This window comes from Harmonia axyridis, chromosome 4, assembly GCF_914767665.1.
Source record: "Harmonia axyridis chromosome 4, icHarAxyr1.1, whole genome shotgun sequence".
NCBI lineage: Eukaryota > Metazoa > Arthropoda > Insecta > Coleoptera > Coccinellidae > Harmonia > Harmonia axyridis.
In genome coordinates, this window is record NC_059504.1 from 38088306 (window position 1) to 38103664 (window position 15359).

At 34.8% G+C, this 15359-nt stretch overlaps 1 protein-coding gene across 1 annotated transcript; it reads left to right on the forward strand.

Annotated features, from left to right (window-relative positions):
* Window positions 1-13182: 13182 nt before the first annotated feature.
* On the forward strand, window positions 13183-14796 carry LOC123677911. The gene is made up of 2 exons (XM_045614648.1): window positions 13183-13854; window positions 13911-14796. Exons 1-2 carry the CDS (start codon window positions 13438-13440, stop codon window positions 14634-14636), a joined length of 1143 nt encoding a protein of 380 aa, XP_045470604.1. The 5' UTR covers window positions 13183-13437; the 3' UTR covers window positions 14637-14796.
* Window positions 14797-15359: the final 563 nt, after the last annotated feature.

Consider the following 15359-nt stretch of genomic DNA (forward strand, 5'->3'; position numbering starts at 1 on the left):
TAAGAAACAGCATGGTTTGTACGAAAATAGACTCCAATATTCCCTTCTATTCCTAAAATCAAGCATCCTTTTTAATTTACTCGGGACTACTTCTTCTTGCAATACAGGGTTTTTCAAAAAAAGGTTTGATTCTGATAGAAAAAACAGTATATTTTGAGAGAAAATGGTGCCATCAATAATGGAAAACGATATCAGCCAAATGGCTGCCACAGCTACAGTTGCAGCATTATTAAATCCAAGAATTCTATCTTTAAGATTTTGCGTCGATTGTGGAGCATAAGCATAGACTCTATCTTTCATGAGGCTCAGAATAAAAAAGTCTAAATGTGTTATATCAAAAGACCTCAATGGCCAATTGGAATCACCTCTTCGAGAAATATCACGTCCAAGGAACTTTTCTTGTAAAACTGCGTTTGTTTTGTTGCTTAGCAGTTGCCCCAGTCTCATTTTCGAATAAGTAAGGTGTAATCAAACCACCAGCCAAAAAATCACACCAAACAGTGATACGTTGAGGATGGGGAGGCAAACAATCACTGTTGAATTTTCCGAGCTCCAAATGCAACGATTTTCCTCATAAACATAGTCTCCTAGGTGAAAATGGGCCTCATCAGTGAAGATGATTTTTCGATGAAAATCTGGAGCATTTTAATGCATTTCAAGAAACCAATCAGCAAAGAAACGACGGTGCTGGTGATCGACCGACTTTAGTTCATATATCAACGGCACTTTTGAAGCCTTAAGACCAAAATCTTTATGCAAAATACGTTTGTGGAATGCCTAACTCCCAATATCGACGAGGATTTGACAAACCTGGGTTTTCGTCAACACTACGAGCTACAGCAGCAATATTCTCAGTTATTTTTGAGCGACGCACACGGTTTCGATTCTACATATAACTAATTTGTCCCAACAGCTCAAATTTTTCCACCAGCCACCAGGCACTTCACGACGATACAAAAGTGCTTTAGTTCTGCTAAGTATGACTGCAAAATTTTTACCATTTTTGAAGAGAATTTCGACAATTTCATTGCGTTGTTGAAGCGTGTTCCATTTTAGTAATGGAAAATACTTTATAATTAAAAAATATTTTGTATTTTCTGGATCAGTCGATGGAAAAAAATTGGAAAATTAATACCTAACCTTCCATGATAACAGAAAAACTAATGATAACTTGGAAACAGTTTTATCTTTATAAGGCAAATGAATGGTTTGTAAATTACTTGAATTTTCATCGAACACCCACACGTATCTGTATGGAATAGCCATTAACAACGTTGGTTCCTTCTATGAATAGTGTGTAATAGTATGTAATTGTAGTTATATAATATCCCATGTTCGATGGTCAACTGCCATTAGGTTATAAAAATGTTCTTATGACTCATTGAGGTTGACTGCGTTGTTTCAGTGCTAGTGTATTGTGCATTTATGGCCATTCCAGAGATTATTCATGTCATCGTTGTCTTACGCGGCACTGGCGTATCTGGGATGTCTGTCGGGAGAGGGCAGCACTAGCGGATTTGAAGAGGGCGACTATTGTTTGTAAATAGAAAATAACAATCACATCTGCTATTTTAGACTATCCGCTCCAAAAATTAAACAACTACCGACAACATTCATCCATTTTTAAAAATTTTTTTTCTTGGTGAATTATACGGTTAGTTGTAAAAAATAGAATTGACAGGCATACTGGACTGATTATGAGTAGTAGCATTTATGATTCAATTGTTTATTGATTTAACATTTCGGAATTTGTTCACAAATGAAGTTTTCGAAAGTTTAGTTCGGTGCTTATCCGAACTCGGTTGATTGAACCAATACCTACAATTAAGAACTCCTAGGGGGAGTATGGCTCCCTTAGATTCGTCATTGTCACGAAGAATGTACGTTCAGGTCAGAATTGGGTTGGAATTTGTATATTCCATCTAGAAAATTCAATAGAATAAAGATAATAGACAAAATCCGATATAAGTTTCTAAAAATATACTAACTGACAAAGAAACTGCAACATCCAGAAGGAGCTATTTAAATTTTAATTTTTTTTGGTGAAACATAAATAACGGGAGTTTTTTTTCGAGGTATATAACTTAAAGTTGGCATTACTGTTCAAGATGGCGACCGATTTAACAGCTGTGATTTATTGTCAGTTTGGTTTGACAATTTATCATGAATAGACTCACGCCTGAACAACGCTTGCAAATAGTGCAATTTTATTTCGACATATGATTGCCGTTGTTCCCGATTTTCATAAGCGAATTTTGTTTAGCGATGAAGCGTACTTCTGGTTGATGGCTACGTCAACAAACAAAACTGCCGCATTTGGAGTGAAGCTCATCCTCAAGTGAATATGTGGAAACACCGTTACATCCAGAAAAACTGACTGTTTGGTGCGCTTTATGGGCTGGTGGAATCATTGGTCCGTACTTCTTCAAAAACGATGATGGCCAGAACGTTACAGTCAATGGTGATCGGTATAGAGCCATGATTACTAACTTTTTCATTCCTGAATTGAACAACCATGATGTCTAGGATCTGTGGTTCCAACAAGACGCGCAACATGTCGCACAGCTCGTGCCACAATCGATTTATTGAGAGGCACGTTTGGTGACCGCCAATTTCACGTTTTAGACCTGTGAATTGGCCTCCAAGATCTTGTGATTGAACGCCGCTAGACTACTTTCTGTGGGGCTATGTAAAGTCATTGGTCTATGCGGATAAGCCACAAAGCCTTGACCATTTGGAAGACAACATTCGCCGTGTTATTGCCGATATACGGCCACAAATGTTGGAAAAAGTCATGGAAAATTGGACGTCCAGATTGGACTACATTCGAGCCAGCCATGGCGGTCATATGCCAGAAATCATTATCAAAATGTAATGCCACAAGTATCTTGCGGATAAATAAAATTCATGTCAATCGAATAATCCATCGTTGTTTTATTGCAATTCAAAGTTCTATAGCTCTAAAAAAAACACCCTTTAGTATAGCAAGAAGTAAATGATTGAATTTGGGAAAAATACGAAGGATTTACAATTTTTTTTTCAATAAATTTGTTAAAATGTGTTTCTCCACCGCGATTATCTATACACTCCCAACACGTTTCGGCATTGATGCAATAAGATGGTCTATTTCTTCTGGAAGGATACTATCCCAAGCTACCTGTACTTCATGTCTCTGAGCCGCCAAAGTACGTGGAGGCTGGGGTAAATTTCCAAGCCTTCTATCCATGATGTCCCAAACAACTCTATAGGCGAAAGATCGGGGAATCTGGGCGGTCATGGCAAAATATTCACAGGGGTTGCTTCGAACATATTTAAACTAACGCTGGCTTCTTGAGGTCGGGCATTATCTTGCAATTTCTGTGTGAAGTAGTCTGCGACTTTCGGAAAACACAGAAAGAAACTAAAATTTCATTTTTGATTTCATGAATTGTAATCACTCATTCGTAATTGAAAATTTCATTGGTTTATAGAATTCTCAACAATTCTAACGAAAAATTAATTTCAATTCATAAATTGTCAAGTTTAGTTGAATTACATTCTGTGTTTTGCGGAAAATACACATTACTTCACGCAGTTCGAAATTGGGTTTTTTCTAATTTAAAGTTCTTCCTCGATAACTCTTGAGATATCCGTTTTAGGTTTACTCAAGTATCCCCCAATTTCATCGTAAAATTAACTGAAACAATATAAAATATAGGTTCAATTTGGAAAATCTTGAGTTTCAGTGAATTTGAGTGGTCTAAGTTCATAATCTTCTAATAAATACCCTGTACATTTTTAGTCCAAACCCCAAACACTCAATACAACAATATTACGTATTTTCAGCACAAAATTATGATTTGTTGTCTATGAGAGTCTAATAGGTAATAAAACTGCCGCATTTGGAGTGAAGCTAATCCTCAAGTGTATGTCGAAACACCGTTACATCCAGAAAAACTGACTGTTTGGTGCGCTTTATGGGCTGGTGAAATGATTGGTCCGTACATCTTCAAAAACGATGATGGCCACAACGTTACACGCAATGGTGATCGGTATAGAGCAATGATTACTTACTTTTTCATTCCTGAATTGGACAACCATGATGTCCAGGAGCTGTGGTTCCAACAAGACGGCGCAACATGTCACACAGCTCGTGCCACAATCGATTTATTGAAAGACACGTTTGGTGACCGCCTAATTTCTCATTTTGGACCTGTGAATTGGCCTTCAAGATCTTGTGATTTAACACCGCTAGACTACTTTCTGTGGGGCTATGTAAAGTCATTCGTCTATGCGGATAAGCCACAAACCCTTGACCATTTGGAAGACAACATTCGCCGTGTTATTGCCGATATACGGCCACAAATGTTGGAAAAAGTCATCGAAAATTGGACATCCAGATTGGACTACATCCGAGCCAGCCGTAGCGATCATATGCCAGAAATCATATTTAAAATGTAATGTCATAAGATTATCTTGCGGATAAATAAATTTCATGTCAATCGAATAATCCAATTGCAATTTAAAGTTCTATAGCTCTAAAAAACACCCTTTATAAGTCTGTCGAGCAAATGATTTGAAATTTTTATTTCTAACGAACAAATACCTACCTGTTTATTCCATTCGTACACTTCCAGTAAACAGTGAATTATCAAAAAAATAAATATTATTTAAAGCTCGATTTGAATGCAAACATCAACAGCTGCATTCGTAGAGTCAGCTGACGGCAACTCTAGTTTTCCAGGATTTATGAGTTGGTTCTTAAATTATTACAATCTCGGAGCTTGGAAACAGAATGGGTTGTAATAACATAATGTTCATGTAGAGGGCGATATATCATTTTCTTCAGTGAGAATGCAAATTATACTGACTAATGCTACATTCAAATGAGAAATTCGTTGCCAATGTGGCGCCTGAAAAGCACATTACAGACTTTAACTCTTCGTAATAGAAATTATCGGATTGAATGGAAATTTTTTAATGAACGTGGTGGGCAGATGCTCGTGATCATCGAGTAGAGGATGGGTGTTGAAATTCGATATCGTGATCGAGGAATTAACAGCTGCTTTCAACTCTTTTTATCACATCATGAATATAATAGAGAACTATGTCGATTTTCAGAACTCTTTCTGATGGAAATCCACTCTATTCAATAATTTTTTTATATCTCAACTATAGACAGTTATCGTGGAATGACAATTACAAATATACATAATTGAATGGTGAAATTTGATTTCAGGGTTGTTTCTGATATATTTATTGTTTAAAGATTTGAACTGTCATTTGATAGGCAACGTTTCGGGCAGTGCCCTTTTTCAAGCCTTCTAATTTAGATATACATATACATATTTTATTTTTGTTTCACCAACTCATTTCGTCGGACGTTATATTAGTATAGGATCCCGATATAGAACGACCTTCACCGAGATGCTTATTTGATAAAACGTATTTTATATTTAATTTAACATGTCAATGAATATATCACATATGGGTTGCCTAACAAATTTTAGTCCAGAGTAGGTTCAATTAATAATTAATAATTTCACCGGTTTGCTTATTAGATAAATTCTATACCAATCGAAAGTATGAAGCCCATAGAATGTGCAAACGTTAGGTTGCCTATTTTTTTCCGGTCACAACTCTCGGTTGCCAGGTATAAACAGGTCAATCTATACTAGCATTTTGCAACGGTCTGACTATTTAATCAAAATCAATATGATTAAAGATTATTTAATTATGAACACGGTGGTATAGGGTTGCTTGCGAAAAATCAGTCCAGAATCCCGGTTGTCGAATTTTAAAAAGTTAAATATTGCATAGCAGCTGTTTGAAGTCCGTCCAGTGAAAGAAAGAGAGTGCGCATGCTATTTGTTCTTGGAAATGAAAAGGATAGCGATAGACTCGTATATGCGTGCATTATTTTGGAGCAGATAATTATCAAAATAGATGAATAGTTATTCAATTTTTTTTTAATCAATTAATTATTTATGTGTGTATATTTTTTATGTGACACTAAATGAAAAGGATAGCGATAGACTCGTGTATGCGTGCATCATTTTGGAGTAGATAATTTTTGAAATAGAGGAATAGTCAATTAATTATTTATGTTTGTATATTTTTTATGTGACACTAAAGAATCTTCACTAAAAAAGAAGGTTATAGTAATACATATATAATACTAATCTTGCAAATTTCATTTTTATTATTAGACGACAAAATGAAGAACAACAATTAAAAAAATACTTCTGTTTTTCATGAAAAATTATAAATACAAAAATTTTTTGAAATTATTCAGGTTCCGAGTCATCGGACATATAACTATGATCTCCAACTTCTGAATCTTCTTCGTCATCATCACTTCCGTTTCAGTTCTTTCGACAATGTCTTCTATCTTCAAAGGTGTATGATCCCCAATGAATCCTACTGGTTTAAAATATTCATCTAAGAACCAACCGCAGTTCTCAGGCTGAAGTTTCACGCATATTGGATCCGTTGCATTAAGCCACATGGAATTTACAAAAATAGTTCGTGAAATTTTTTGAATTAATGATATCCAGCATGGTGGTATGGAGTTGGAGTCGAAGCCTTTTATTTTTTCTAAGAAGTGCTCACTGTCTTCTTTGGCAGAATAATTTTTCATAAAAATGCGATATCTCATGCGAAAATAAAACAAGATTTTATTTCAAAATTTGAACGACAAAAAAAAAGGAGAAAAAAAACCGAACAGAAACAAATAGGATCAAAATAGCAAATATGAACAAACAAATTTATATATTTAAATAAACAAAACGATATAAATAGAAATAAAAACTAAAATCTTTCAGATAAAAATAACATTAAATAAAGAAATGAATTACTACAGTTGAACATGAAAAAAATTATTGAAAAATCAGTATCAATCTGCAGACAAATCATCGTCTTTAACATCCATACATAAATTTTCACTATCCATCGAATCGAGCATATTTTTTGTAGGTTGAAAACGACAACAATCACCTATCTCTTTAAGTCCTTCTTTAGCATGTTATAATAATGCTATATATATAATATCTATATATATATATATATATATATATATATTTTTATTTAGAAATCTGTTTCTATTTTTTGTTTTGATGCGGTTAATAGCCGAAAATATTCTCTTGCATTTGGCATTCGAAATCTGAAATATGCAGCCACCCAAATTTGTCGATGAAATTCCAGTTAGACATATTTTTTTCCACTGAATAGAATACCAAATGTGAGATAATGGTATATTTCCAACGGAAGTTTACACACCACCTGTTTTCAATGAGGCACCCTTCGGATATTTCATCATTCTTCGTATTTTTTTCTCAGCCGACAGAAGTTTTATGATTTTATTATGTTTAAGTAGGTACGTTCTTCTAGAAACACGTAGAACGTAGAACCTCAATGAGAATGAACAATGAATTGATTCATAGAAACAGTCTAGACATCCGAATTTCCATATTCCCAATCGCCTCGGTTATATTTTTTAAAACTACCAAAATCTACTAAAATCTACCAAAGGATTTCTTTCTACTAAAAACTCCATGAAAATGCGAAAAATCTACTAAAAAAGTATATTTCTACTAAATCTGGTCACACTGTATACGAGTCTATCGCTATCCTTTTCATTGCCGAGAACAAATAGCATGCGCACTCTCTTTCTTTCACTGGACGGACTTCAAACAGCTGCTATGGTGTGTCCTCACTCGCAGCAATATTTAACTTTTTAAAATTCGACAACCGGGATTCTGGACTGATTTTTCGCAGGCAACCCTATACCATCGTGTTCATAATAAAATAATCTTTAATCATATTGATTTTGATTAAATAGTCAGACCGTTGCAAAATGCTAGTATAGATTGACCTGTTTATACCTGGCAACCGAGAGTTGTGACCGGAAAAAAATAGGCAACCTAACGTTTGCACATTCTATGGGCTTCATACTTTCGATTGGTATAAAATTTATCTAATAAGCAAACCGGTGAAATTATTAATTATTAATTGAACCTACTCTGGACTAAAATTTGTTAGGCAACCCATATGTGATATATTCATTGACATGTTAAATTAAATATAAAATACGTTTTATCAAATAAGCATCTCGGTGAAGGTCGTTCTATATCGGGATATTAGACTATATATACATAATTATACATATCCGAACATCCATTGGATTAAAACGATTCTTTGTAGTAAGTTGTTGAATATTGATTTGATATAGAATTTGAATAGATAATTATTTTATCAAAAGATAATAATTTCGAAAATTTTATCTCCCGGAAACGATTTGGGAGTACTGAAAGACATGATTTTTCGATGGAAATCAGCAGGGGTAGTTCCACTACATTTTTTCGAAATCGACCGCCCTTTTAAGAAACAGCTTAAAATTCGTTGAGCAATTGACGGTTTTCAATTTTTTTTCACGGTTTCTGAAAAACCTTGAGTCATACAACTCTACATAATATGAAGCACTAAGTAGATGTTGCTCACACAATTTTATTCGATATCACAACTTTATTATTATAGTGGTAAATCTTCGAATATGTATTTCATTCTATGAAACATTTATTCGATGAAATGGAATGGAACTGGTTGGCACTGATTGTGAGTTTTGATTTATTCTGAGAAAAATATCGATTGAGTCGAAATTTTGCGAGATACCTTTTTTCCCCAGAATAGAATGGAAAACCATGAAAGATTTTTATTTTTTGGGAATCTTTTCCACGAAAGCAATTATTAGAAGAGAATCAAAAGAGGTTGCTGTTTTCAACCCCTAATAATAAAGTTATGAGATCGAAGAGCATTGTGTGAGCAATATCTTGTTGGGGATTCATATTATCTAGAGTTATATGACTCAGTGTTTTTTAGTTCCGTAAAAATAATTAAAACCGGCAATTCGTCAACGACTTTCAAATGCTATATCTTGAAAGTGAGATTAATTTCGAAAAAGTTTATATGAACTACTCCTGTTAACTTTTATCGAGAAATCAAGGGTGATTTCCTTCACATTTATTAATAGACACCCTATATAGTGCTAATCAACTTGAAAACAAAATTGGCTCCTCGTAATATATAAATTTGTAGAGCCTTTGTTTTCGTATCTTATAGATTAATATTGTACAAGGAGTTCGGTACGAAATGAGGAAGATACAGCAAATTTTCACTTACAAAATTGGGCAAGATTACAGGGTGATTCCGGAGGAGACCGTCAGATTTTAGGAGAAGTTCATTCTAGTCAAGATAGTTTCGTAACAAGGTTCCGCTGCTGGTTGGGAGACTCAATTGGAACTCTACAGGGTGATTTGACTGATTCTACTTTGATTGATAGCTTTGGTATGGCTCATTGAATTTCGATGAAATTTTCAGTTTAGTACAAGATGAAAAAGTACATTCAATAAATGCTAACTTTTTTCAAAGTACAGGGTTGTTAATGTGATAATTGCGTGAACATTGCGTTTCCAAAATTTCTCTTACATTTTCGTCGTGTCTGTTCACTTGAAATTAATTCGAAACAGCGAAAATTTGAAAAATTTTATGTATTATTCTCTCCCAAAGATCGAATCACCTCCTGACATAACTGTAGAAGCTTAGTCAGATAAACAGGTTCCATAAGCGGCATTTGTTTGTTTTATTAAATTATCGTTTGTTGCTCCATCACACTTCTTATCGCCGGGAATGCATTTACATTGTAAATCTTATTATTCGTCGCTAATGCGATATATGATGGACGGCAGTTTTCATTCCATTTTCCACAAAAAACAGATGTACCAACTTTTTTGCACCATAAGCGCGTTTCTGATCACTTTTCTTCTCCAATCTTGAAAGCGAAATTGTGATAGCACTTCACTTGACGATAGCTTGACATAAAATATATACAAAATACACAATCCTTCAGGAATTCCATTTTCAAGGTCTTGAATCAATTGTGGAACATTGGCATAGAATTTATATTTCACGTGGTCCCAACGAAAAAAATTTAAAGGTGTTAAATCATAAGATCTAGATGGCCAATTGTGATCACTTCTTCGATAAATAACACGATCAGGAAACTTTTCTTGCTATATTGCAAATGTGTGTTGGCTTCTGTGGCACGTAGCGCCATCTTGTTGGGTCGTACACATGCAAATCTTTCAATTTTGGTCATGAAAATCATATATAGTGCTAATATACCTTCTTGAATATTTACAAACATATTACTTGTGGTGTTGATGAACTGATGATTATGTTGAAAATTTGAAAGAAATTGAAAATATAGCCAAAATCTGAAAAAAAAACTGATTCATAAGGTCACTGCATGGAATTTTGAAAATATATGAATGAATCTCCTCACATTTAACTGTTTAATTAAAGTGGAGTATTCTCCTTTGAATCATATGGACGTTGTTCGTTTTCGAACTTAGTAAATGCCGCTAATGACAATGCACACGCCTAAGTATGACCAACCGAAGACATCGAGGTAAACCGAGAGCTCGTGCAGAATATGTAATGCATTAATGTCGTTGAAATCGATTTTTTAACGGCAAGATACACAATTTTCTCAGAACTTGATTTGTGAAATTGCCCTATTATCATTCAAAGATGGCAATTAGTCTCAACCCCGAATGAATTTTCATTTAATTTCGAAATAATGATACCTTGGTCGCCCTCGATCCAACGCCCAGGTAAGAATGAACGAAATCGACCTTTCTAACGAGCTTGCACACTAGATCTAATTTTCAGCGGTGAGTAAATTGTCGTCTGAAAAACGTGTCGATGCAATAAATAGATTGTATGGAAGGCAGGTTCAGCATGCACCAAATTTCAGACAAAGTGGAATTTTCCATATTGATCACACTAAATATTTCATAGATTTCCACTTGATGGAAATTGATTTACTATATTCCTTTTTTTAATAACCTAGGAAACGAATCATTTCGGCCCTTGGAAGCGATAATTGACTCACGTCCTCAATACTTGTTTTATGTAAGGATTCTTTCATTAATATATGTAAATCACTGAAATCATGTTTCAATTAAACATTTTTTTAGTCTCTGAAAACTCTTTCTTTTTGGGACGGAAAAATTATTGATTTTATTCAAAAACTTTTATTTTTTCAATTGGAAATTCAGTCGAATTTACGAAATTTAATATGAACAGTTTCAATCTTTCAAATACTTTTGAAATGAAGAGTTTTTCAATACGAGGTTGCATTTTATATTGAAAAAAGAAGAGTGTATTTTAAGTGAAATCAATAATTTATTATGAAGAAGGTTTTAGTCAAATGACCGCCAAGGCTAATGTTGTAGTCAGATATCCTTTTCATCAAATTTTTCATGACGATTCGCACAATCATTTTCCAAAATTGCTATTGTTTTATTGCTTGTGTGGTACATATTGCCCTCCTGGTGCATATACATAACTGTCGTCCACAGCAATATCTTCCAATTCCAATCACAAAAAAATTATTACTCATAGATCGGTAGCCCAATCCATTCACCGTATCTATTGCACTAGTCTGAATTTCGAATAAGTAAGGTTCAGTCACACCACCATCTCAAAAACCGCACCAAACATGTAATTTGTAGAATAGCTAATTGCCAAGATCAACGAGGAATCGACAAACCTGGGTTTCGTCAACAGTACGGGCTACAGTTCAATTTTTTCTACCTGTTTTTCTATTGCCGGTCGAGAAGGTACTTCACGAGAACCCAATAATAACGTTTTGCGAACAAGATCTAACTTGAGATAAAATTGAAAATAACGCTTCTTCTTTATGTAGGTTGCAATTATCATACAAATAATCTATTGAGTCTGAAATAACAAAGAATATAAGGCCAATTGAAAAGTCCCCGGTCTGATGCACAGATGGCGGTGCTAATATTAAATCCATATGATTTGGTACCAACCTTTAAACAATACGTGTCAAAATTTGACAGCAGTCAGACCATTAGTTGAGAATGTTGAGATATTGCGTTGTGAGTGTAGCTACTCATTTTTGTCATGTGAAAAAAGATGGAAACAAAATTTCGTGTGCTAATAAAATTTTGCTTTCTGGAAGGAACATTTACAGTTGAAGCAAAATCTTGGCTTGATAATGAGTTTCCGGGGTCTGCACCAGGAAAATCAATCTTCATTTATTGGTATGCAAAGTTTAAACGTGGTGAAATAAGCACCGAAGACGGCAAACGCAGTGGGCGCCCAAAAGAGGCTGTCATGTCACCGACGAAATAATAAAAAAAGATCACGAAATAATTTTGAATAACCGTAAAGTGAAGTTGATCGAGATAGCAGACATTGTAAAGATATCATCTGAACGTGTACATCATATCATTCACGAATATTTGTACATGAGAAAGCTGTGTGCGAAATGAGTGCCGCACGAGATTACAATCGATCAAATGCAACAACATGTTAATGATTCTGAGCAGTGTTTGAAGCTATTTAAGTGCAATAAAACTGAATTTTTGCATCAATATGTGACAATGGATGGAACATGGCTCCAACATTTCACTTCGGAGACCAATCAACAGCCAGCTGAGTGGACTGCACACGATGAACCAACTCCAAAGCGTGGAAAGATGCAACAGTCAGCTGGCAAGGAGGTTATGACATCAGTATTCTGGGATGCGAGAGGTAGAATATTCATTGATTACCTCCAAGAGGGCCAGACCATCAACTGCAATTATTATATAGCTCAATTGGATTAAAGGATGAAATCGTTAAAAACCGGCCTCATTTGAAAAAAAAAAAGGTGCTGTTAAATCAAGACAATGCTCCGTGTCACGAATCAATGAAAACAATGGCAAAATTACATGAATTGGGATTCGAATTTCTTCTGCATCCACCGTATTCGCCAGATCTGGCCCCAATGACTTTTTCCTGTTTTCAAACCGCAAAAGAATGCTCACTGAAAAGAAATTTAGCGCCAATGAAGAAATAATCGCCGATACTGAGGCCTATTTTGAAGCGGAAGGCGAATCGTACTACAAAAATGGTATCGAAAAGTTGGAAGATCGCTGTGATTGCCCTCGAGGGCAACTATGTAGAACAATAAAATCGAATTTTGCCAAAAAAATGCGTTTTACTATTGTAACCAGGGAATTTTCAATCGACCTGTTATTACTGAAAAATCTGCAATTTTGTTTCCAATAAAAATAATAGTATATTATATACCGCGGGACTGAAGTAGTACATTTAATCCTGAAGGTGAAGTTTATGGCCCGACCGCAGGGAGGGCCATAATTTACCTGAAGGATTAAATGTACTTCAGTCGCAAGGTATATACGATACTTTTCGTACTTCCGGTATGATTTTATTAATTATTTCAATAATTTCAATCAGTTTTTTCTCTCTTCAACTCATTTAATAAACTGTCTTTAAAATAAGTTACCATAGTAACATTGCGTTGTGACAATTATAATTTAGAAACATTGTCATTACTAGTGTCATTGTAAAGAAACATTGTTATTGATGATTATTGGTATCATGAGTGAAGAAGGTGTATCTGATATTGATAAAAGAGCAGCCGAAGTAGGTGAAGAATTGTTACCACCGAAATCTAGAAAACTATACGAGCAGCAGTACGATGCTTTTAAAAAGTGGTGCCGCTTAAAAAATGTGAGACAACCTACTGAAAATGCGCTGTTAGTCTACTTCAATGATAAATCAAAAGCGGTTTGTGCCTCAACTCTCTGGGCACATTACTCAATGCTGAAATCGGTTATTAACATTAGAGAAGATATTGATATAAGTAAATTTCCAAAATTATTAGCTTTTTTGAAGAGAAGAAATGAGGGATTTAAGCCAAAGAAGTCAAGAATTCTCACGTCTGAGCAGGTAGATCAGTTCTTACGGGAGGCTCCGGATGATAAATATTTAATGCTTAAGGTAAATTTGGAAATTTGTTTATATTCAGAAATTTTAAGAAATCAATTTTTTTGTAGGTTGCACTTATTTTGGGCGTTGCGGGAGCTTGTCGTGGAAAAGAGTTGGTTGATTTAGAAATCGACGATGTGAGAGATTTGGGCGATTCCTTCCTAATTGCGGTTAGAAACACCAAAAATAAAATTGACCGAAATTTTGTGATCAAAAATTCAGAAAACAGTGCCATCAGTTTTTTGGCGATATTTCGAAAATATGTTGCATTGCGAAAGACAGGGACACCTCATTCAAAATTTTTTGTTCAATACATCAACAAAGAATGTACTACGCGAGTAGTAGGAAAAAACATGTTTGGTACATTTCCACGGCAAATAGCAGCTTTCTTGAAATTAGAAAATGCGACGTCTTATACGGGACATTGTTTTAGACGCACATCTGCGTCTTTGTTAGCTGATTCGGGAGCAACAATAGACGTGCTGAAGAGACATGGAGGATGGAAATCCTCCAACGTGGCCGAGGGATATATTGAATCGTCTATTAAAAATAAACAAAAAATTTCAGATAAAATATTTGGTCAAGTCGCCGATTCGTCCACTATAGTTATGTCACAGTCCTCATTCTCGCTTCCTGTTTCCGCAGGATCTTCGAAACAAACACCAGTTCAATATGAAAAGGACCTATCTGTTACTCGTCAGTTACCTGGTGCATTAACCCAGGAAAGACTGGTCAATATGACGAACTGTCACAATATTAATTTGAATATTAACGTTAATTACCATTCTAATTAATTATATTTTTCGATAAAATATCCCTTAAATTCGTTTGTTTGTGATTTAATCGTTCCGGGAGTTTCGTCAATATTTAATCCCGGAGGGATTAAATGTGACACTTTAGTACCTGTCACAAGGGAGTGAAGTTGTCACTTTAGGCCCGGAAGTACGAAAAAATATTTATTTGCATCAATATAACATGAGATTTATATCAATCTGTTGAGATAAGAGAATTTTAGTGAAATCTTTCGACATTTTAAATATTAAAAAACAATTATCAAGTACGACTCTTTCAAATCTACTAGTCTATAATCAACCTCCAATTTTAGCAATGTGAATATATGTGAACATATGAACCTATATGTCACTTGAAATATGCTTTTCAGCAATTCCACCCATGCATTACTAAAATGAATATCGACCTCTTGATGCACTTGTAATTCATATTTTCCTCACACATTCAACTAATGTTGCACTCGTGTGCCCAAATTATTACGAAGTTGTGGAATTAAAAGACGATCCTTCCATTGTTCGAATGAAATGCGTGTCATTAGATGAAAGACAAAGGCTCTCGAATTATAGGGACAACTCAATACCACAAAAAGTCTATTATTCATCTTGTTCGATTCACACGCCCACGCTAAAACCCATCCCTGTCTGATTGAGATACGAGTCTTTTGTCGATTCAGCGCTCGATGTTCAATTTCCAGGCGTCGGTTATTCAATGTTTGTTGACATAGA

Coding starts and splice junctions, on each gene's coding strand:
- LOC123677911 (XM_045614648.1), top strand. CDS start 13,438: ATGATTATTGGTATCATGAGTGAAGAAGGTGTATCTGATATTGATAAA. Junction 13,855..13,910: donor ATAAATATTTAATGCTTAAG/GTAAATTTGGAA, acceptor ATTTTTTTGTAG/GTTGCACTTATTTTGGGCGT.